At 47.9% G+C, this 23,988-nt stretch overlaps 1 protein-coding gene across 1 annotated transcript; it reads left to right on the top strand.

The window, feature by feature from the left end:
- Positions 1-14,509: 14,509 nt before the first annotated feature.
- Positions 14,510-16,851, top strand: LOC140255789 (uncharacterized). Its single transcript, XM_072343692.1, has one exon. The coding sequence runs from the start codon at positions 14,510-14,512 to the stop codon at positions 15,692-15,694; it is 1,185 nt and encodes a 394-aa protein (XP_072199793.1). The 3' UTR covers positions 15,695-16,851.
- The last annotated feature ends 7,137 nt before the right edge of the window (positions 16,852-23,988 follow it).

Genomic DNA, 23,988 nt, shown 5'->3' on the forward strand with positions numbered 1-23,988 from the left:
TCTTTTCGCTCTATCTATCGCTTTGGAGCGCTCCATCCCTGCCGTCTCCCTCTATCAGCAACGCTCCAGCCTGTCGTCTAGAGATCACAGTAGGCCCCCCGGTTCTCGGGGACTCTTTTTCTCTCTCTCTCTTTCTCTGTCTTGTTTGATTTAGTAGTTGCAATTATATTGTATCATATTGTGTCATCTTGTATTCCAATATTATTCGTATTTAGTAAAATATGTTTTCTCCTTAGATTGCTGCCACTGTTTTTGTTCATTCCTCTCCTTCCAGGGGCAGTAGCCTCTATCACAGGTAAATCTAGATAACCTGATTACACATTAATATGATAGATGGACCATTTGATGAATAAGGAATTGGCTGAATGGTTGCACTCAAAGAGTTGCAGTCAATGACTCAATGTCCAGGCAGAGATCAGCAACAGGCAGTATTCTTCAGGAGTTGGTATTGGGACCAGAACTTTTTAACGTCGTTGTCAGTGACATGGGCAGTTGGACTGGGAGCACCTTTACCATGTTTGTGGATGACACCTAGCTGTGTGGTGCAGTTGACATGCTGGAGGGAAGAGGTGACACTGTAGGCTTGAGAGTTTCATGTGAAGAGAGTTTCATGAGTTTCTTGTAAAAATAAAGTTAAAGAAAGCCAAGTGCAGGGTCCTGCGCCTGGGTCAGGTCAATCTCAAACTTCATTATAGTCTGGGTGGTGATTAGACTGACAGCAGCTCTGCAAAAAAAGTCTTAAAGGTATTGTTAAATGAAAAACTCAACATGAATTGAATTGTCAGTACATGTTTGCAGTCCAGAGAACCAGCCATATCCTGGGCTGCATCCCATCTACTCTACTATCTTGAGGCCTCACCCACAGTACCAATTCAGCTCTGGAGCTCCCAACATAAGAAGGACATGGACATGTTAAATCGAGTTGAGAGAAGGGTCATGAGGATACACAGACAGCTGAAGCACAATGAAGACAGTCTGAGAGAGTTGGGTTTGTTCAGCCTTGGGAATGGACAGAGACCTCACTGCAACTTTCCAATTTTCCAGTACCCTATGGGGCCTGGAAAGATGAAGAGGGACTCTTTGAGGGAGTGTAGTAAGTGTAGTAACAAAAGGCAGTTGTAATTGGGAGATAAAACTAGAAATTTGGAAAACATTCGTTACTGTGAGGGTGGTGAGGCACTGGCACAGCTGCCCAGGGAAGCTGTGGATGCCTTATTCCTGGAGGTGTTCAAGGCCAGGCTGGATGGGGCTTTAAGCAACCTGATCTAGTGGAAAGTGACCCTGCCCATTGCAGGGGGTTTGGAACTAATTTATCTTTCAGATCTCATCCAATTCATTCTATGATTCTGTGAGTCTGAGATGTAGGTAACCATCTGGTGTGGCAACCAGGGCAGAAACACAGATGAAAGGCCCACAGCCTTCCTGGGCAGACACATGCACTCAGATGGACCTTGCAAGGAGCAAGAGAGCTGCCCAGACTATCAGCTATGGGAAGCTCTAGAGTCTGTGGAGATCACCCAAGGGACTGAGGTAGGAGGGGAATGTCATGAGTGTAGGTATGCCCAACTTGATGATCATTTTAACAAAGACCACTTTAGCAAAGACTTCACGTGGATCATCTGCATAGCAGAAGCAAGCACTGAGGGAGCCTTCACAGAAAAGGTGAAATGGCCCCAAGAGGAGCCAATGGGTAGGAAGGGCACAGCCCCTGACGTGCAATGGTACTGATGTGGTGTGGGCAGAGCATAATCTGGCATCCATGGTCTCACTGCAATCACAGATGCCAGGTGTGACAGCTGTCATGGAGGACTATGTCCTTTTTAGGAAAGACAGGCTGGGGAAGCCAGGTGGAGGAGTTGCCCTTTAAGTGAGAGAGCAACTAGAATGTATTTAGCTCCATATGGGAGAAGGTGAGGAAGGTGTGGAGAGCTTGTGGGTAGGAATTTAGGGACAGGACTGTTGTGCAGATATGATTGCCAAGCTGCCCTCCATTGTATTTGAAAAGTCATGGCTGTCAGGTAGGGTCAAAGATGACTGGAGGAAGGGTCACGACACTCCCATTTCTAAGAAAGGGAGCAAGGAGGACCTGGAGAACTACAGGCCAGTGAGACTCACCTCTGTGCCTGGGAAGATCCAGGAGTAGATTCTCCTGGAAGGCATGCTAGATCACATGAGGAATGAATGTGTGATCTGAGAAAGCCAGCACAGCTACACCAGGGAGAAGTCATGCCTAACCAATCTGCTGGCCTTCTATGATAGGGTAATGGGACTGGTGGACAAAGGGAAGACAACCTTATGAGCTACTTATGAGGATTACAGGTATGTAGTGAAGCTGTGCAGGGAGAAAATTAGAAAAGCCAAAGTACAGCTAGAACTGAGCTTGGCTGCTAAGGTAAAGGAGAACAGTAAATATTTTTATAAACACATCAACAGCAAGAGGAAGGCTAGGGAGAATCACCATCCCTTGTTGGATGCTGAGGGCAACTTGGGCACCAAGGATCAGGATAATGTTGAGGTACTTAATGCCTTCTTTGCCTCAGTCTTTAATAGTAAAACTTGTTGCTCCCTGGGAACACAGCCTCCTGCACTAGTAGATGGGGAACAGAATAAGCCCTGCATGATCCATGATGAGATAGTTTTGGACCTGCTTTGAAAGTTGGATGCTTGCAAGCCCATGGAGCCAGATGGATTGCACCCTAGAGTGCTGAGGGAGTTGGCGGATGTGGTTGCCAGACCACTCTCCATCATTTTTTGGCAGTCCTGGCTAACTGGGAACATCCCCGTGGATTGGAGGCTGGCAAATGTGATGCCCGTCTTCAAAAAGGGCCAGAAAGATGATCCTGGCAGCTACAGGCCCATCAGTCTCACCTCGGTGCCTGGGAAGGATATGGAAAGGATAATCTCAGGTATCATCATGGATGAACTAAAGGTCAGCCAAGGGATCGGGCCTAGTCAGCATGGATTTATGAATGGTAGATCCTGCCTGACTAACCTGATTTCATTCTATGACAAGGTGACCCGCTTAGTAGATGAGGGAAAGGCTGTCGACGTGGTCTACCTGGACTTCAGTAAGGCCTTTGACACTGTTCCCCATAATATTCTGGTAGAGAAGCTGGCTGCCCGTGGTTTGGATGGGTGTACGCTCCGCTGGGTGAAGAACTGGTTGGATGGCCAGGCCCAGAGAGCTGTGGTCAATGGAGTGGAATCCAGTTGGCGGCCGGTCACAAGTGGCGTCCCCCAGGGCTCGGTGCTTGGGCCGCTTCTGTTTAACATCTTCATTGATGATTTGGATGAGGGGATTGAGTGCACCCTCAGTAAGTTCGCAGACGACACTAAGCTGGGAGGGAGTGTTGATCTGCCTGAGGGGAGAAGGGCACTACAGAGGGACCTGGATAGACTTGATCGATGGGCCAAGGTTAACGGAATGAGTTTCAACAGGGCCAAGTGTCGGGCCCTGCATTTTGGTCATAACCACCCCAGGCAACCCTACAGGCTTGGGGAGGTGTGGCTGGAAAGCTCCCAGATGGAAAGGGACCTTGGTGTGCTGATGGACAGTCAGCTGAATATGAGCCAGCAGTGTGCCCAGGTGGCCAAGAGGGCCAATGGCATCCTGGCTTGTATCAGGAATGGTGTGGTGAGCAGGACTAAGGAAGTCATCCTGCCCCTGTACTCAGCATTGGTGAGGCCTCACCTCGAGTACTGTGTCCAGTTTTGGGCACCTCAGCATAAGAAAGATATGGAGGTACTGGAGCAGGTCCAGAGAAGGCCAACGAGGCTCGTTAAGGGCTTGGAGAATCAGCCCTATGAGGAGAGACTAAGGAAGCTGGGGCTGTTTAGTCTGAGGAAAAGGAGGCTGAGGGGAGACCTTATTGCACTCTTCTAGTTCCTGAAAGGTTCCTACAGTGAGAGTGGGGCAGGTCTCTTCTCACTACTGACTTGTGACAGGACGAGGGGAAATGGCCTCAAGTTGCGCTAGGGCAAGTTTAGGTTGGATATTAGAAAGAACTTCTTTACAGAAAGGGTGGTTAGGTACTGGAATGGGCTCCCCAGGGAGGTGGTTGAATCGCCATCCCTGGATGTGTTTAAGAGCCGTTTGGATGTGGTACTCAGGGATATGATTTAGGAGAGGTTTGTTGTTGTGGTATTGTTTTGTGGTTGTTTTTTAAGAGATAGGCTACTGGTTAGGCTGTGGTTGGACCTGATGATCTTCAAGGTCTTTTCCAACCTGAGTAATTCTATGATTCTATGAATTGGAGGCTGGCGAATGTGATGCCCGTCTTCAAAAAAGGCCGGAAAGATGATCCTGGCAGCTACAGGCCCATCATAGTATCATAGTATCGTGCGAGTTGGAAGGGACCTTAGAGATCATCAAGTCGAACTCCCGGGATTCGAGCCCTCTGTGTAGCAGAGCGGCACTTCTACCCCTTGCGCCACAGGGGGGATTCGAACCCAGGCCCTCTGGTGTTGCAAGTGACAATTCTACCACTGCGCCACCGGGGCACACAGTCTCACCTTGGTGCCTGGGAAGGTTATGGAAAGGATAATCTCAGGTATCATCATGGATGAACTAAAGGTCAGCCAAGGGATCAGGCCTAGTCAGCATGGGTTTATGAAAGGTAGATCCTGCCTGACTAACCTGATTTCATTCTATGACAAGGTGACCCGCTTAGTAGATGAAGGAAAGGCTGTTGACATGGTCTACCTGGACTTCAGTAAGGCCTTTGACACTGTCCCCCATAACATTCTGGTAGAGAAACTGGCTGCCCGTGGTTTGGATGGGCCCACGCTCCGCTGGGTGAAGAACTGGTTGGATGGCCGGGCCTAGAGAGTTGTGGTCAATGGAGTGGAATCCCCCAGGGCTCAGTGCTTGGGCCGCTTCTGTTTAACATCTTCATTGATGATTTGGATGAGGGGATTGAGTGCACCCTCAGTAAGTTCGCAGACGACACTAAGCTGGGAGGGAGTGTTGATCTGCCTGAGGGGAGAAGGGCACTACAGAGGGACCTGGATAGACTTGATCGATGGGCCAAGGTTAACGGAATGAGTTTCAACAGGGCCAAGTGTTGGGTCCTGCATTTTGGTCACAACAACCCCAGGCAACCCTACAGGCTTGGGGAGGTGTGGCTGGAAAGCTCCCAGATGGAAAGGGACCTTGGTGTGCTGATGGACAGTCAGCTGAATGTGAGCCAGCAGTGTGCCCAGGTGGCCAAGAGGGCCAATGGCATCCTGGCTTGTATTAAGAATGGTGTGGTGAGCAGGACTAAGGAAGTCATCCTGCCCCTGTACTCGACATTGGTGAGGCCTCACCTCGAGTACTGTGTCCAGTTTTGGGCACCTCAGCATAAGAAAGATATGGAGGTACTGGAGCAGGTCCAGAGAAGGCCAACGAGGCTCGTTAAGGGCTTGGAGAATCAGCCCTATGAGGAGAGACTAAGGAAGCTGGGGCTGTTTAGTCTGGGGAAAAGGAGGCTGAGGGGAGACCTTATCACACTCTTCTAGTTCCTGAAAGGCTCCTACAGTGAGAGTGGGGCAGGTCTCTTCTCACTACTGACTTGTGACAGGACGAGGGGAAATGGCCTCAAGTTGCACCTGGGCAAGTTTAGGTTGGATATTAGGAAGAACTTCTTTACAGAAAGGGTGGTTAGGTAATGGAGTGGGCTCCCCAGGGTGGTGGTTGAATCACCATCCCTGGATGTGATCATCACCTCCTTAGATTGCTGCCACTGTTTTTTTCCATTCCTCTTTTTCCTCTCATTTTCCGGACCAGGGGGCCCTATGGGGCAGTTGCCCCTGGCACGGGCACAGGTAAATCTAGGTAACCCGTGGCAGTATTATAAGGCCTGCTCATAGCCCATACAACTGCCCAATATGGCCAGTGCAAAAGCCGGATGGAATATGGAAGATGGCAGTAGACTACAGAGAATTGAGTAAGGTCACGGTGCCCGTTCATGCGGCTGTACCCAATATTGCCTCCTTAATGGACACACTAAGCAGGGAAATTAAAACATACCACTGTGTCCTAGATTTATTGAACGCATTCTTCAGTATTCCAATCAGTGAAGAATTGCAAGACCAGTTTGCATTTACATGGGGAGGCAGGCAGTGGACTTTCCAGGTCCTACCACAAGGTTACGTGCATTCGCCCACCTTTTGTCATAATTTATTGATGCTTTATCTGGCTAAGTGGGAAAAGCCAAATAATGTCAGTTTATATCATTATATTGATGACCTCCTGTTAACATCCGATTCATTAGAGGCAGTGAGACAAGCAGCAGATTTGTTGACAGCATATCTGCAGGAAAGAGGGTGGGCTATAAACCCACAGAAGGTGCAAGGTCTGGGGTTATCTGTGAAATTCCTGGGAGTATTTTGGTCTGGGAAAACCAAAGTACTACCCAGTGCAGTAGTAGATAAAGTCCAGGCGTTTCCAGTTCCTACGACATCAAAACAGCTGCAAGAATTCTTGGGTATACTGGGGTATTAATGCTCCTTTATACCTCATTTAGCTCAGCTATTGAGGCCATTTTATAAACTTACTAAGAAGGGTCAATCATGGAATTGGGGGAAGGTAGAACAGGATGCTTTCCAACAGGCAAAACTGGCGGTTAAACAAGCTCAGTCATTGGGTATATTTGATCCAACCCTCCCAGATGAACTAGACGTTCATGTTACCCAGGATGGTTTTGTCTGGGGCCTGTGGCAACGTCAGAGTTCTGTTCGAACCCCCATTGGATTTTGGTCTCAGGTTTGGCACGGAGCAGAGGAAAGATATAGCATGATTGAGAAACAGTTATTGGCTGCCTATTTGGCGTTACAGGCAGTAGAGCCAATAACACAAACAGCAGAGGTCATAGTTAAAACTATGTTACCAATCCAGGGGTGGGTAAGAGATTTGACTCACCTTCCTAAGACGGGGTGGCCCAAGCATAAACAGTAGCACGATGGGTTGCCTATCTGAGCCAGAGAAGCAGCCTGTCTTCGTCTCCACTTGAAGAAGAATTACAGAAGATCCTAGGCCCAGTGATATATCACAGTGATACACCAAAAGAACCAATGGTTGCTCCACCAGAGAAGAGTCCCGTTCAAGAAGGAAGATATCTTATTCCGGAAGATGCCTGGTATACGGATGGGTCCAACAAAGGCAACCTGAGCAAGTGGCGAGCAAGTGTTGGGTCAGCTGTGGGAGAACATGTGAGGGTAATGTAGCTGTGCTCCTGGAAAGGGTGGAGCTCAACTCCACCTCCTCTGAGACCTCATTTAAGGGCTGACCCCCACTGAGGCAGCATCTCTTGGAGATTGCTCCTCAGTGAAGACTGCCCCAGCCCCTCTGGTCAAGGCATCAACACTGGTGAGTTTTCCTTTACATATAACCTTTGTATATTTACCATCATCTTTGTTAACATCTTTATATTAGCCACTCTTACATATTCATTATGTAATATTTGCGTCACCACTCCTGAAAAATCACAGGGTGGTTTCTGTGGCAAGCTGATACTGTGTGCAGCCGCAACTCTTAGGTTTTCGTATGCTTCCATGTTTTTACAAGATGTTGTATCCTCTCTGAACTTTGTAAACTATGGACAAGTCCAGCACATCAGGAAATCTTTTGTAATGATTGCATAAAACATTTAATTCCCTGCCCTCTCCATCCTTTACCCTATTGCTTGCTATCTTCTTCTCACCATCCTGGATCATCCACGTCCCATTTATTTTAAGCAAACTTTAAGTCACGGAGTGGTGTAAGAGGCCATGCTGTTTACTACTGCCTTAAACTTTGCTGAGGATGGACAAGTCCAAGCAAGGGTTGAGAAATCCTTTGTCTGAGGGACACAGATGGACAAGGCCAGGGGCAACAAGAGAGAGATATGCTGCAGATGAATGGCCATGAAGTGGTCTTTTGTGTGGGCTTATCGCAAGGAAGATAATCATTTCAGGGGGTGCTGCACATGACTCTTACCCAAGCACCCAGGAATGTTAGGTAGGCAGGAGAAAGGAGGATAAAAGAGGGATCAGCAACCACAGTTAGGTTTTTCTGACATCAGATTCCTCACAACGTGAACAAGAAGGTTTTCTGACATCAGATTCCTCACAACCTGATACCTGCATGCTAAAGATATCTGCATGCTGAAGAACAAGAGAGGCATCTGGCTCCAGATCCCTTGCAACTGTTCTGCTGCTGCCAAAGGATTCTTCTGGGCCTGCTGCATGAGATCCTGTTGCATGAGATGCTGTGCATGAGACCCTGCTACTTCCTCCACCACCGGCTCTGCACCAACCAGCTTGCTGCTTATGGCCAGCCACTCTGCTGCTGCTTCCTTCTGCTGCTGCTCTCCCCTGCGGTTTTGCCTTGGACCAATGGAATGACGTGTGATGGGATGCTGCTGCATCCAGGTGGTGACTATCCCTACTTCACACAATTCTTGCTTTTTTCCTACCTTTCCTATCATCTGATTTCCCCTCCCCATCACCCTAATTCTCAGTAGTCACCGCTCTCCCTTCCCCATCTTCTTGGTTGATTATTATTTGTAATAAACTGGTCAGACCAACATTTGAACTGCTGTTTCTTAATCTCACATGGGTATAATTTATCAAAGAACCTTGCCTTCCTCCTGTAAATTGGAGCAAGACAATAGCCAATGTCACTCAGGCCTTCAAAAAAGGGCAGAAAGGAAGATCCAGGTAAATATAGGCCAGTCACCCTCACCTCTGTCCCTGGAAAGGTGATGAAACAGCTTGTGCTGGATGCAATCTCCAGACAATTGAGAGAAAAAGAGGTTATCAGGAGTACTCAGCATGGGTTCACCAAGGGGAGGTCGTGCTTGGTTAACCTGGTGGCCTTATATGACATTGTTACTGGCTGGGTGGATAGGGGAGAGTGGTAGATGTAGCCTACCTTGATTTCAGCGAGGCATTTCTCCCCCATGACATCCTTATAACAAAGCTGAGGAAGTATGGGATAGATGAGTGGACAGTGAGGTTGGTTGAGAACTGGCTGACTGGCAGAGCGCAGAGGGTTGTCATTGGTGGTGCAGTGCCCTGCTGGAGACCTGTAACTAGCAGTGTCCCCCAGTGGTCTGTGCTGGGTCCGGTCTTATTCAACATCTTCATCAATGACCTTGATGAGGGGATAGTGGCCACACTCAGCAAATTTGCTGGTGATATGAGGATGGGAGGATTGGCTGACATGCCTGGAGGCTGTGCTGCCATTCAGCGAGACCTGGTGTCATGGTTTTGTGGTGTTGGTGTCAATATTCTACATCATAACATCATGTGCAGTATGGATCATTGGAAGGTTCATGCTCCAGTTCTGTGGAATGGCAGCATGCCGAGTACTCAGCTCTCAGAGGAGAACTACATATCCCAGAGGACGTCACAGCCGGAGATAAATCACAGGAGGAGGACATATATAATCTCACTCCCAGGCTGGAGCTCTCTCTCTCTCTCGGACTCTCGGAGAGCAGGGAAGCGTTCCAGCCGTGTCGCCTAGAGTTCACAGTAGGCCTCTTGGTTTTTGGGGACTCTCTCTCTGTTTTGTTCGATTTATTAGCCTCAATCATATTGTATTATATTGTGTTATTTTGTATTCCAATATCATATTAAGGAAAATAAGTTTTCCTCCTTAGATTGCTGCCGCTGTTGTTTTTCCCATTCCCCTTTTTCCTTCCTTTCCGGGCCAGGGGCCCTACACGGTGGCTGCACCTGTCACAGGCACAGGTCAATCTAGGTAACCTGTGACAGATTTTTTGGCAGAGGATGTGGGCAAATGTTGCTGCTTTTTAGCTTTTAGAATAAGTCTCTCTTTACTCTCAAAGAGCTTTGTTATCTTTTCGTAGCTGCTCACTGCGAATGTGATCCTGAGAGAGTGAGAACCGATCTTAACATGTGGCAGAAACTCGCACATACAGCACCAGAGAGATATGCACAGTCACTAGCAACAACATTTGGAAGATACTTGGATCAACAGAGAAAGCTCCAAGTTTTTGAACTGATTATGACACTTCAATACTACGAACAGTAGTTCTCCCCACTGTGCGTCGCCACAGTTTCTACCATCTCACAAGTAAAAGACCGGCTGGATGAAATGCACGAGAAACTGTTTCCATCAACTAATCGTGACAAACCTGTACAAGTATCAGAAGTGTCCAGTGAAGATCAGAATGATCAAGGAAGTCTACTGAAGGAGCTGATCGAACTAATTAAAGGTGATGAACACTACTCCCCACCTGTAAGATCAGAAGTCTCGGCTATTAGACGCACACGCTTTCCAGCTCAAGCAAGTGTATGGAAGATTGGTAATCACAGCCTGAACCTCTGATTAATCAGCTGTGGCAAGTGTGGGGTCAGCTGTGGGAGCATAGGTGAGAGTGATGTAGCAGTGCTCCTGGAAGGGGTGGAGCTCGACTCCACCTCCTCTGAGACCTCATTTAAGGGCTGACTCTCACTGAGGCAGCATCTCTTGGAGATCGCTCTTCAGTGAGGACTGCCCCAGCTTCTTCGGCTAAGGCATCACCACTGGTGAGTTTCCCTTTGCTGATTACTTCTGAACATTTGTTACCATCTTTGCTACCATCTGTATATTAACAACCAATACAGCAAGGAGCAACAGTATGATTGCACCACGTGTTTCCATGTGGCACTACCTACGTGACTGCGGAGAAGACATGAGGAAGTGGCATGACCAGCCTACCCCTGTACTACGAGCAAGGGTGAGAGAACTGCAGAACAGACCAACCACCAGTAGAGCTGCTCCAGTTATCGCAGGTAACCAATAGAGGGGCCCTGCCCTCAGTCAGGGGAGGGAGAGGGATAATAGAGTTTATTGGACTGTGTGGATTCGATGGCCTGGCACATCAGAACCACAGAAATATAAGGCACTGGTGGATACCAGTGCACTCTAATGTCCTCCCGTCATGAAGTGACAGAATTAATCCATATTTCTGGAGTGACTGCCAGCATATAGGACCCTCCGTTCCTCGCAGAAGGGTGTCACCTATGACAATCACCCTTCTGTCCTTATGGATAGAAGCAGTCTTGAGGCTTGGGTGTGACCGCTTTGCCTGAGGCAACCTCATGGGTGAACCTGTCTCCACACTCTCACTCGTCCTCCCCTCAAAATCCAGGGTCTCAAACCTATTACACAGAGGCACCTGGGGAGCCGGGGATGGTTGGGATGGGGGATGCCCCCTCCGCCGAGCAGGTACCTGTTTCCACTCCTCCTCCCTTCTCAAATTGCTGCTAGGGGGAAGAGAGCACAGGGGGCTCACTGCAGCTTTATCAGCTAGCTGGTTCCTCTTTACCACCTGTTTGTGAGGTGGCAGGGGCTGACATGCTCCATGAGGAGCCTCGGCTGTGTGCTGAGAACCTGAGGCTGAGAGGGACTGACACCACCAGTCAATCTCCCTCTCACACTCTTTTATAGTTCTCAGTCTCTCCACTTCCTCCTTCAGGTCAACTATGAGGCTGAGCAAGTAGTTAACCTGATCACAGCGAATGCAATCACTACCTCCCTCACCGAGCTCTGAAAGGGCCAGGCTCTGGCACTCAGTACAGCCAGAGACCTGCACACCAGAATCTCGGGTTAGGGGCCCAGTCTCAGTCTCCTCAGACTTTCTTGTATCAGCCTTCATAATAAGGCAAGAGCAGCACCTTAGTCTGGGTCCCCACAGACTTTTTGGTTGCTGCCTCCTGTTTCTGAGAGCATGGAGCCCTTGACTGGGCCTCCTCAGTATTTCTGGCAGCAGCCTTCCTCCGGGGAGCAACGATGTTTTAGCAGAAGACTTACCGACACTGAAACAGGAAGTCACAAGCTGCTTCTGGAACCCTCCTGCCCGTTGCTGGTGGGCAGCGACTAGTCGCTGCCCTGCTGAGCCCATTTAAATCTCCCTTTGTTGCCAAGCAACGCCCACGCGCTGCGTCAGCTCCCGCAAGAGCTGCCGGGCTGCTCCTTGAACCGGGGGTTCCCAGCTTGCAGGAACTGCCCGAGATCCCCCTTGAACCACACGGTCAGTCACTGCTGGTCGGTCCGGGACAGCTCCGAGTCAGGCGACTTCAGTGATCAAAAGGGCAATCAAAACATATATATTCAAATTTTTGAATTGGTGGTGAGATGAGAGTGGACCACCAATAACTCAATATTGCACCTTGACAAATGAATGAGCGTTCCAGGGAGGGCACCCATGATGGTTTAAAAACTTGGGTTCTGGTCTGTGGGTTCTGGTCTGTTTCTGCTAATAAGTCAGGAAGACGTTATGCTTGTGTTTCCACAGGCACTAGTCTGTGATGGGTTCTGGCCAGAGTCATGAAGCCCTACTTGACTGTACCATCAGCATCTACTGCTGCTTCTTTGGATCCATAACAACCTTCTGCATACCCTCCCAACCAAAGCTTACAGAGCAAACTGCACTGTGGATCCACTTGGTACAACTATACTTCAGCCAATCTCTTAGCATCAAGCAATGCAACAGCTACCTCAGAAAAAAATTTAAAGCTATGTGTTGAAAACTCATTGGATTGGTTTGATAGGTTGAGAAATCCTTTGTCTGAGGGATACAGATGGACAAGGCCAGGGGCAATGAGAGATATATATACTACAGGCCACCTGATCAAGGGGAGGCTGTTGATGAGGCTTTCTTACTCCAGATGCATGAGGCGTCATGCTCACAGGCTCTTGTCCTGGTGGGGGACTTCAGCCATCTGGACATCTGTTGGAAAGACCACACGGCAAGCTGCAAGAGGTCCAGAAGGCTCATGAAATCCATTGATGATAGCTTTCTGGTCCAGGGATTGGACAGACCGACCAGAGGTGAAGCGTTGCTGGACCTGCTGCTCACCAATGCGGAGGAGATCATCAAAGGCGTCAAGGTTGGAGGCAGTCTGAGCTGCAGCGACCATGCCCTGGTTGAGTTTGTGATCTCAAGCAATGTGGGCCTGGAAAAGAGAGGGGTCAGGACCTTGAACTTTAGAAGAGCAGACTTCAAGCTGCTCGAGGGATTGTTGGCCAAGATCCCCTAGCGCACTGTCCTCAAAGACAAGGATGTTGAGGAGAGCTGGATGCTCTTCAAGGATGTGCTCCAGAAAGCACAAGAGATCTCCATCCCTCTGAATAAGAAAGTGGGCAGGCAAGGTAGAAAACTGGCATGGCTCAGCAAGGACCTGCTGAGAGAACTGAGGGCAAAGAAAGGGACATACAAACTCTGGAAACAAGGCTGTGTTACCTGGGAAGAATACAGGGATGCTGTCTGTCCGCACTGTAACACTGCACCAGCCCTGGGGGCTGGAGTTAACCCACGTGGTCTAGCCCCGTTAGAAATCTGGCAGACGGACTTCACACTAGAGCCACGAATGGCCCCTCGCCAATGGCTAGCAGTTACAATTGACACTGCGTCATCTGTTATTGTAGCCACACAACATAGCCGCGCTAACTCGACGGCGGCTCAACATCACTGGGCTACAGCTATTGCTGCTATGGGAATGCCACGCCACATTAAGACAGATAATGGGTCTTGCTTTATATCACGGTCAACCAAGGAATGGCTGGCTTGCTGGAACATCACGCATACAACAGGCATCCCAGGGAATAGCCAGGGCCAGGCTATTGTGGAAAGAGCCAACCGCCTCCTCAAAGAGAAGATTTGTGTGCTTGGGGAGGGGGAAGGGTACTCAGGCAGAATCCCAGTAGTACAACAGGGTGAAATTTTAGCTCGTGCATTATATGCTCTGAATCATTTTGAGCGAGGAGAAAGCATGAGAACCCCTATCCAGAAGCATTGGCAACCAAGGGTCGTTCAGGAGGGCCCACCGGTAAAAGTTAAAGGTGACAGTGGGTCCTGGGAATCGGGATGGACTGTATTAGTGTGGGGCAGGGGGTTTACAGCAGTAAAGAGCAATGAGACTGGGGATATTCAATGGGTACCCTCGCGTCAAGTTAAACCAGAATTGGCTAAACAAAACAAGAAGGCTAAGGAAGTAACAAGAGCCGAGTGTTTCTTCATAGGATTTGCCGATTGGATGCCCGGAGAAACCGGAGAACCCAGAACAAAAGAAGCCCAGGAAGACGCTCCTGTGGATACCAAAGGAGAAGAAGGGACATGAATCCCCTGACAAAGAATCTTTGCTGTCTATGAGAATTACTATGTTGACATTTATATACCTCATGTGTTTATTGTGGTCACCAGTGGGGGGCATTCACCTGCTTAAACAGCCAGGAAACCTTTGGGTTACATGGGCTAATCAGACAGGGACTTCAGAGTTTTGTCTTGCATTACAGTCAGCTACCTCACCCTTTCAAACATGACTTATAGGGGTCCCAGAATGGGATGACTCTGCGTTTAAGGGTTACCTTGGGGAAAAGAGTGGCTGTTCGCAGTTCTGCAATAGACTAGAAAGATCTTGGAGGTGGCTGGGAAATGATTCCCTATACTATCTTGGAAAGAAAATGGCTTGTACTATTTGTAGGTTAAACATCACTCTTCCCGAGGAGCCCCAGCAGTTGGACTTACTTGGCTCGCAAATGGTACAAAATGATACTTGGGACAAGGATAGCTCAAAATGGTTGTCCCCTGGGTGCATGATCTTTGGCTCAATGAAAAGGTTATCTCTGACTAGGCAGCAACTTCTTGGGCCAGAAGGCCCTTACTGGGACCCGAAAACTAATCGAACCGTCCTATATATCCTTGTATATCCCCGTGATGAGGAGACCTTTGATATTGATGGAGCATATTGTGGGTCTTACCCTAACGGATCAGCGCCTTATCTCTCTGGAGACTGCCCTATAAACGTCTCAGTAGGTGGGATTGTTAATATTAGATGGACGGATGGGTCTATCCGAAAGGTCGACTGTCAAGATATGGGCTTCAACACGGGTTGTTGTGTTTTCCCTATCCCCAAATCATCACTTTCGTTCATGGGAGAACTTTGGAACAATGACACAGCAAAAGCCTTACCACCAGGGATATTTCTTATTTGTGGGGATCGTGCTTGGCAAGGGATTCCTAAGAACCCAGTGGGAGGTCCTTGCCTTTCCTATTTGGGGAAATTGACCATCTTATCCCCAAGTGTCTTTGAGATCTATAAGGCATTTAATCATTCACGAGCCAAAAGGGATATAGATGCTCTGGAGCCTGACTGCGGGGATGATGTAAGGTTATGGGGACCCACTGCTAGAGTCTTTGCTTCTTTCTTTGCTCCCGGGGTGGCTGCTGCACACGCTTTAAGAGAAATCGAGAGATTGGCCTGTTGGACTGTTAAACAGGCTAATGTTACCTCTCAGGTACTCTCAGATTTGCTTATGGATGTGGAGAGCATTAGACATGCTGTACTTCAGAACAGAGCAGCAATAGATTTCTTGCTACTGGCCCAAGGGCATGGTTGTCAAGATGTCGAAGGGATGTGTTGTTTTAACCTGAGTGATCATAGTGAATCAATGCATAAGCAGTTAGCTTGGTTGCAAGATCATACCAAGAAGACTGGCATCCAGGATGATCCATTTGGGAACTGGCTGAATAGTATATTTGGAGATATTGGACCTTGGATTAAGCAATTATTAAAGGTGCTAGTAATAGGGCTCATTATGTTTCTCGCACTGCTGATCTGCATACCGTGTATCATCCAGTGCCTCCAAGGATGCATCAGACGGATGGTGACAGGAATCTTCGAAGAGAAACGTGAGCAAGAACGAATGTATGAGAGGCTCTAAAGAAGCATGAAGAATAAAAGCGATCGGGTTGTCATGGGTTAAGCTACTTTATCATAGGGAGGGGGAAATGTAGTTTATTAGGCGAAAGGCGGGGATTCGGGTTGTTACGGGAAAGGTTCCACCTCCCTAGTTAATATGCGTGACGCAAGCATGTGGGCGTGATAAGCCATGCCTACTCTCTAGAAGGCTCTGTGCCAAGGGTATATAAGGATGTGTAAACTTGAATAAAACACCATTTGCCATGCACTCTCTTGTTGCCGTCTCGGCATTTGGCCCAGCCGCGGACAGTCAGGAATGAACACAGGACAATTCAGAGCTACAGCCATCTGGACTTGCAGACATGGGATCAGGGAAGCCAAGGCGCAGGCAGAACTGAACTTGGCAAGGGACGTGAAAAACAATAAGAAGACTTTTTACAGGTACATTGGCCAGAAAAGACAGGCCAAAATGGGCATACCTACTTTGGTAAATTTAAAAGGAGAACTGGCTTCAATGGATGAAGAGAAAGCTAAGGTACTGAATGAGTTCTTTGCCTCTGCCTTCACTGGTGACCAGGATTCTAGTCTTTCTCATGCCCCTAAGCCCTGCATCCCCAAACCTCTATGTGGGGACCAAGGAGGTAAATCCGTCCCCACTGTAAGGGCTGAGCAAGTCTGAGAGTGCCTCTTGAGACTGAATGAGTACAAGTCTATGGGACCAGATGGCATGCATCCCAGGGTCCTGAAGGAGCTGTCTGAGGTGGTTGCCGAGCCTCTCTCCATCATATTTAGAAGTCGTGTCTGTCAGGTGAGTTCCCAGATGACTGGAGGAAGGGTCACATCACTCCCATATACAAGAAGGGGATCAGGGATGACCCGGGAAACTACAGGCCGGTGAGTCTCACCTCCATGCCTGGGAAGATCATGGAACAGATCTTCCTCGACGACATGCTGGATCACATGAGGAATGAGCATGTGATCCGAGACAGCCAGCACGGTTTCACCAAGGGAAGGTCATGCTTTGTGGGGGAAGATGTATCTGTGATTGAGTCACCAGAGCTTATCAGACTCTTTGATGGACTTTATTATTGGGAAACCCTGGGAGACTGGAGTGTGAGTCTGTTTGCTCCTAAGAGCACACAGGACGTTCAATTGATATTCGTTGTTAATCCTGTTATTCTCAAGGAACCTTTCACAGAATCACAGAATCATAGGGGTTGGAAGGGACCTCTAGAGTTCATCGAGTCCAACCCCCCTGCCAAAGCAGGCTCCCTACACCACGTTGCACAGGTAGGCATCCAGGTGGGTCTTGAATATCTATAGAGAAGGAGACTCCACCACCTCCCTGGGCAGCCTGTTCCAGTGCTCCATCACCCTCACTGTAAAGAAGTTCTTGCGCACATTCGTGCGGAACTTCCTATGCTGAATTTTCACACAGTATCACAGTATCACAGTATTGTGCGAGTTGGAAGGGACCTTAGAGATCATCGAGTCCAACTCTTGGGATTCGAGCCTTTCTGTGTAGCAGTGCGGCACTTCTGCCACTTGCATCACAGGGGGATTTGAATCCCAGGCCTCTGGTGTTGCTAGCAACACCTTATACCACTGCGCCACTGGGGCTTTTAGCCTTCCTGGTCACATCTCTGCAGTCCCTGACTACATTCTTATATTGTTCCCAAGTGGCCAGACCCTTTTTCCACATATCCTGTACTTTCTTCTTTCTGCAGAGCTTACACATGAGCTCCTTACTCATCCACACAGGTCTCCTGGTACCTGTTCCCAGCTTCTTAGTTACAGGGACGCACTGATCCTGAGCCTGGAAAAGGAGCCGTTTGAATGTTAGCCAGCTCTCACAGGCCCCCTTGCCTTCTAGCACCCTGGCCCATCGGATAGCCCCAAGTAGGTCTCAGAGATCAAAGTTGGCTCTCCTGAAGTCCAGGGTAGCAATCATACTGTTTGCTTTGCTTCCTCCACTCAGGATCTCAAACTCCACCATCTCATGGTTGCTACAACCCAAGCTACCCTCGACTTTTACTTCCTTAACAAGTCCTTCCTTGTTGGTGAGAATATGGTTCAGCAGCACCCCACCCCACGTCGGTACCTCGACCATCTGCATCAGAAAGTTATCTTCAACACACTGCAAGAATTGTCTGGACCACGCATGCCTGGCCATGTTGGTCGTCCAGCAAATACCTGGATAATTGAAATCCCCCAAAAGTACCAGCACCCGGGAGCGTGATGCTACTTCCAGTTGGTTACGGAAGGCCTCATCAACCTCCTCCTCCTGACCAGGATGCCTGTAGTACACACTCACAACAGTGTCCCACTTACCAGCCTGGCCCTTGATTCTCACCCACACGCTCTCGACTGTTACATCACTCTCCCCCAGGTGGAGTTCAATACATTCTAGTTGCTCTCTCACATAAAGAGCAACTCCACCACCCCGCCTTGCTAGCCGATCTTTCCTAAAAAGGACATAGCCTTCCATGACAACATTCCAGTCATGCAAGCTGTCCCACCACGTCTCCGTGATCACAATGAGATCATAGCCACGTGACCGCACACAAAGCTCCAATTCTTCCTGTTTATTTCCCGTGTTTCGCGCATTAGTATACAGGATATATTTCATCCTTGATCGCTTTGTTTGGGAGAAGCTGGGACTCGTTAACTGATTAGAGAAACTGTTAGAGGAACAGGAATGTCTTGTTTGTAAATAAAATGGTATATAAGATGTATGCTCAACTCAATAAACAGATGATCCTGATGCAACAAGAGAGCTCTCTGACTGAGCACCAGCAATGCTTAACCAATTCTATGATGGAGTGACGGCATTGGTTGGACAGATGTCATTTACCTGGACCAGAGCAAGGCCTTTGAAATGATGCCCACCACATCCTCATCTCCAAATTGGATGGAAGTGGATTTGATGGATGGACAACTCGATGGATAAGCAATTGGATGAAAGGCCGCAGACAGAGAATTGTGGTCAATGGCTCTATGTCCGGGTGGAGGCTGGTAACGAGCAGTGTCCCCCAGGGGTGTGACTTGGGACCAGTGCTCTTTAACATCTTTATTAATGACATCAATGAGGGAATTGAGTGCACCCTCAGCAAGTTTGCTGATGACACCAATCTGAGTGGTGCGGTTGATACTGAGGGAGGAAGGGATGCCATTCAGAGGGACCTTGACAGACTAGAAAGGTGGGCCCGGGTGAACCTAATGAGGTTCAACATGCAAAGTGCAAGGTTTTGCACTTGGACTGGAAGAACCCCAGGCACCTGTACAGGCTGGGAGGAGTGGTCCTTGAGAGCAGCTCAGCAGAGAAGGACCTGGGGGTCCTGATGGACGAGAGACTTAACATGAGCCAGCAGTGCGCTCTGGCAGCTCGGAAAGCAAATGGGATCCTGGGCTCCATCAGGAGAGGGGTGGTCAGCAGGGATAGGGAGGTGATTGTCTGTCATGGTTTTGTGATGTTGCTGTCAATATTCTACATCATAACATCATGCAGTATGGGTCATTGGAAGGTTCATGCTCCAATTCCGTGGAATGGCAGCATCCTGAGTACTCAGCTCTCAGAGGAGAACTACATAACCCAGAGGACATTGCAGCCAGAAATAAATCACGGGAGGAGGATTATCCCGCTCCCAGGCCGGAATTCACTCTCTTTCTCTTGGACTCTCAAGGAGTGAGAAGTGTTCCAGCCGTGTTGACTAGAGTTCACAGTAGGCCTCTCAGCTTTCGGGGACTCTCTCTCTCTGTTTTGTTCGGTTTATGAGCCTCAATTATGTTGTATTATATTGTGTTATCTTGTGTTCCAATATCGTATTTAGTAAAATAAGTCTACCTCCTTAGATTGTGTAAGAGGCCATGCTTTTTACATTACTGTCTCAAAGTCTGCTGAAATGGACAAGTTCAGGGAAGCCTGGCCAAGGTTCCAGACCCCCTTTGTTTAAGGGTGAAGTGACAGATGACAGACAGATGACAGATGGACAAGTCTGGGAGCTACGAAAGGGAGATAAGATACAGATGAATGGCCCTTAAGTGGTCTTTTGTGTGGGCCTATCTCAAGGAAGAGGGCCATCTCTGAGGTATTCACAGGACTCTGACCCAAGCCTTCCAGAAATGTCCCGAAGGCTGGGAAGAAGTAGGATAAAAAGAGCATGGACAAACCATGGATTTTTTGGTTTTCTGACATCAGATGCCTCACTTCATGAACAAGGAGGTTGTCTGACATCAGATGCCTCGCTACGTGAACGCCTGCATGCTGAAGAAGATGCATGCATGAAGAACTTCTAGGTATCTGGCCTCAGATTCCTCCAACATCGTCCTATGGCGGACAACGGATTCACCTGGGCTTCCTGCTCGAGACTCTGCTCCGTGAGACCTCGCTGTCCCCCGATACCCTGCTGCCCTTTCTACCTCCCGCTCTGCACTGCACCGATCTGCTGCTTGCAGCCTGACACTCTGCTGCGGCTCTCCCCTACGCTTGTTCTCCCTGGACCAACGAAACGGCGTGCAATGGGACGCTGCTGCATTCAGGAGGTGACTTTCCCCGCTTTTCCGTAATTCTTGCCTTTTCCACCTTTCTTATCGCCCACTTTCCCTTCCCCATCACCCTAATTTTGTTATCCGCCGCTCTCCCTTCCCCATCCCCTCAGCCGTCTATTATTCCTAATAAACTGGTAGGATCAACATTTGAATGTTTTTCTTCTTAATCTCACGCCGAGCATAATTTATCAAAAGAACCTTGCCTCTCTCCTTAATTGGAGCGAGACATTTTTTTATTGGCGTAGGCGGCAGGATAATCGTCGTGAGAGTGTTGTCCCTCCAGTTTCTCCAAAAACTTTTCTATCTGTATCCCCTGGAGTTGGCAAGGAGCGATAAATTTGATAACTTTCTTTGACATGAGCACCTCTCCAGGAAGACCGCTCCATATCCTGAAACTTTGTTGCTTTCTCTCTTACGTGTATACCTCTCGGGGACGTATGAATTAATTTTGACTATTTGCTTTTGTTTTATATGTGTGTGCCTCCCCGGGAAGACTATTTTGCATTGTGGTGGTTTAAGTATCTTGTAACGTACTTCTGGATTTGAAAGTTTTGTGTGTGCTCCTCTTGGGAAAGTGAGGAAGTAATTTTTTTTACGTGTGTGCTTCTCCAAGAAGTTTATTACTTTTGAGAAACCTATAAGTTATTTTTTAACTTGTGTGGCTTGAAGGTTGAAGTTTTTCTTTGTGGCCTGACAGGATAGCCAGGAGCGATTGAGGTGTTTACACTTTCTTTGGAAGTGTTGATTTGAGTCTTTTGGTCTTTTGTGTAAGGGAGTATTTTGAGCAGTTGCTGGTTTTGTTTTGCTAAGTGTTTGCCTCTCTGAGGAGATAAGGAGTCACCTCCTCGATTTCGTTGTAGATTTTGTTGCCTTGATAGTGAGTAAAAGTATATTCGCTATGGAAGGTGAAAAGATGTTGTTTGATTTGCTAGAAAAGCATGCGTCTAGGCCATCGTTAACAGGGTTGGACTGGGCACGAGAAAATTGGCATAATTTGCAGGCTGTTTCGGACCGTATTTGTGTTTTGCAACATGGGGCTCGTACCCGAGCCGGGAAAGGCAAATCATTTATTTGTGCGCTACTCGGTGCTGCTTTAAAAGCAGCCGTGGAGTTCCGAGACCAGCAGCTTAAGGCGGAAAACCAGACAATACAGTCGTTACAAGAAACGGTTAAAACAACACAGGAGCTTGTAAAAGCTCTGCAAAACCAAATTGGAAATCTAGAAGAACAATTGAAAAGAGAAAAGCATAATTCGGTGTTGTTACAAATGGCTTTTAAGGAAATTTTATCATATAAAGATACGGGTGACACTGTTATCCATAGTGCACCACAAGAGAAAATCTATCCTCAGGAGGAATTGAGAGAAACAAAAGAAAGCTTTGATAATGAAACCCCAGTAGCCCCTCTGTGTCCTCTTATAAAAACAGAATATACCTTTGATAATGGTGAGGACCTTGATCCTCAAATGAATGTTAAAGAAATTCCTTTCTCAGCTACTGAACTAGCTAAATTGAAAAAGGATTTCAGCCGGTCTCCAAGAGAATCTGAAACGGAGTATGTATGGAGAGTCAGTCTAACTGGTGGAGACCAAATAATGCTAACCGAAAAGGAGGCTGAGGGTTATTGGGGGCCAGGAGTATTTTTAACTACTGGCAACAATCGTGCTCTCTGGTCCCTAACACAGAAGGCTGCTTACTGGGCTGGTGGTCTCAACCCTTTAGAAAGGGGAGACCCTCTTGCTATTAATGGGACAGTGGATCAATTGGTTGAAAGTGTCCAGAAGGCTGCCTGTCTGCAAATGATGTATGATAGGAAATTGCAGCCACGGCACGAATCTCCCATGATGATGCCAGATTGCTGCCACTGTTTTTTCCATTCCACTTTTTTCCATCATTTTCCGGGCCAGAGTGCCCTACGGAGCGGTTGCCCCTGGCACGGGCACAGGTAAATCTAGGTAACCTGTGACAGATATTTTGGTGGAGAATGCGGGCTTAGAGCTGCTGCTTTTTTTCTTTTTTGCTTTCAGAACGACTCTCTTTGCTCTCAATGAGCTTCCTTACGGGAGTGTTATCTTTTCGTAGCTGCTCATGACCTTGAAATTCCAGGCGAACTGTCAACATTCAGAGCTAGCTGTACACTCTGAGCATTACTATCTTGCGTTTGTAAAGAAAAAAAAGGGATGTCTTGCTCTCTCAGAGCACAGCTAGCTAGCTCTGACTTTCACAGTGCCTGCTAGCTATTACCAGCTATGAATCTACTCTTCATTCCAGCTACTCTGTTCAGGGGATTGAAAGCAATTATGATCTTCTCAACGTATTGGCCAATTATTAACACCATGCTTTGTTGTTGTGGAATTATGTATATATATAACCTAATAAGGGTGCTGATGGAGACACCTGCCTGGTACTTATATGCAATGTGGCATAATTTGAATTTTGGCACTTATGGCACTTACATCCCAGATGGAATAGCTAATTATACAGACACTTGCATCCCAGATGGAATAGCCAACTTTACAAACACTTGCATCCCAATTGGAATAGCTAGTTTTACAGACCCCACAATATTCAATCCAGTGTGCAGTCTGTACTCTCAGATTACTGCACGCTTTTCAATAGCTGAGGTAATATTCATTCTTGGGTTCACACTCCTGTTCATGTTATCAGTATCAGTGAATGTATATGTATTCCAATACATTCGTTCTATGCAGAAGTCTCCTCCAAAACCAGAGAATGGTGACTGGCAGGGAATATGGAAAGGTTTAGGGAAAATCTTAGAAGCATGGGGACCCACAGTGTCGTGGGATTTCACTCTTGAACACCTGAGGGACCCTGAGAAATGAAGTGAGCATTTGAGTCAGAGACCCAAGGAAGTACACCTTATTTGGGGCTTGGCTTATGCATACCGTGCTCTGTATAATACTATTCTGGAGAGTGAGAGTTTCTGATCTGAGATTCAGGCCAACAAAGATAATATCCAGGTCGACTCTGATCAGTCTCAGGAGGCATCAGTAGCAATATCAGTTGCCCCTGTGGAAGGCAAGAAATGGAAACGGGTGTCCTTGCATCTAGAATGAAAAGAAGAAGAACCAGAGGAGGAGGCAGCAGAAGATCCAGGTGCTGGGGCACCGAGAAAGGCAAAAAGAAAAACTAAGAGGCGTGAAGAAGAGACTGATGATGAGGAGGAAATTACTTATCGTCGACCTCTGAAGATGACTGAAATCCAAGGCTCAAGAAAGGAGTTTACATGGCGTCAAGACGAAGGTGTCCTTGCCTGGTTGCTTCGCTGCTGGGACAACGGGGCCTACAGCTTGTCTCTAGATGGTAACGAGGCACACCAGCTAGGAAACATTTCCAGAGACTCAGCTATCAACAGAGAGATTAGCAGATGTTCAGATGAAGCTGCCACCCTCTGGGAGAGACCGTTAACAGCCGTGAGAGCAAGACACCCCTACAAGGCAGCTTTGAAGCCTAAAATTATTAAGTGGGATACCATCCAAAATGGTATCCAGTACCTGAGGGAAATGGCCATGGTAGAATTGTTGTACAACCCTGAAGATCCAAACGAACGTGATCCTGAGAGAGTGAGGACCGATCCTGACATATGGCAGAAACTCACAAGTACAGCACCAGAGAAATACGCATCATCACTGGCAACAACGTGTAAAGAATACTTTGACCAAGACAGAAGGCCCCGAGTTTTTGAACTGATTATGGCACTTCAATACTATGAACATCAGTTCTCCCCACTGTACGCCGCCACAGTTTC

Source organism: Excalfactoria chinensis, chromosome 1 (assembly GCF_039878825.1).
Source record: "Excalfactoria chinensis isolate bCotChi1 chromosome 1, bCotChi1.hap2, whole genome shotgun sequence".
In the NCBI taxonomy this organism is placed as follows: domain Eukaryota; kingdom Metazoa; phylum Chordata; class Aves; order Galliformes; family Phasianidae; genus Excalfactoria; species Excalfactoria chinensis.

What these genes read in the sequence shown, in the direction of transcription:
- LOC140255789 (XM_072343692.1), top strand. Translation starts at nt 14,510, where the DNA reads ATGGTACAAAATGATACTTGGGACAAGGATAGCTCAAAATGGTTGTCC.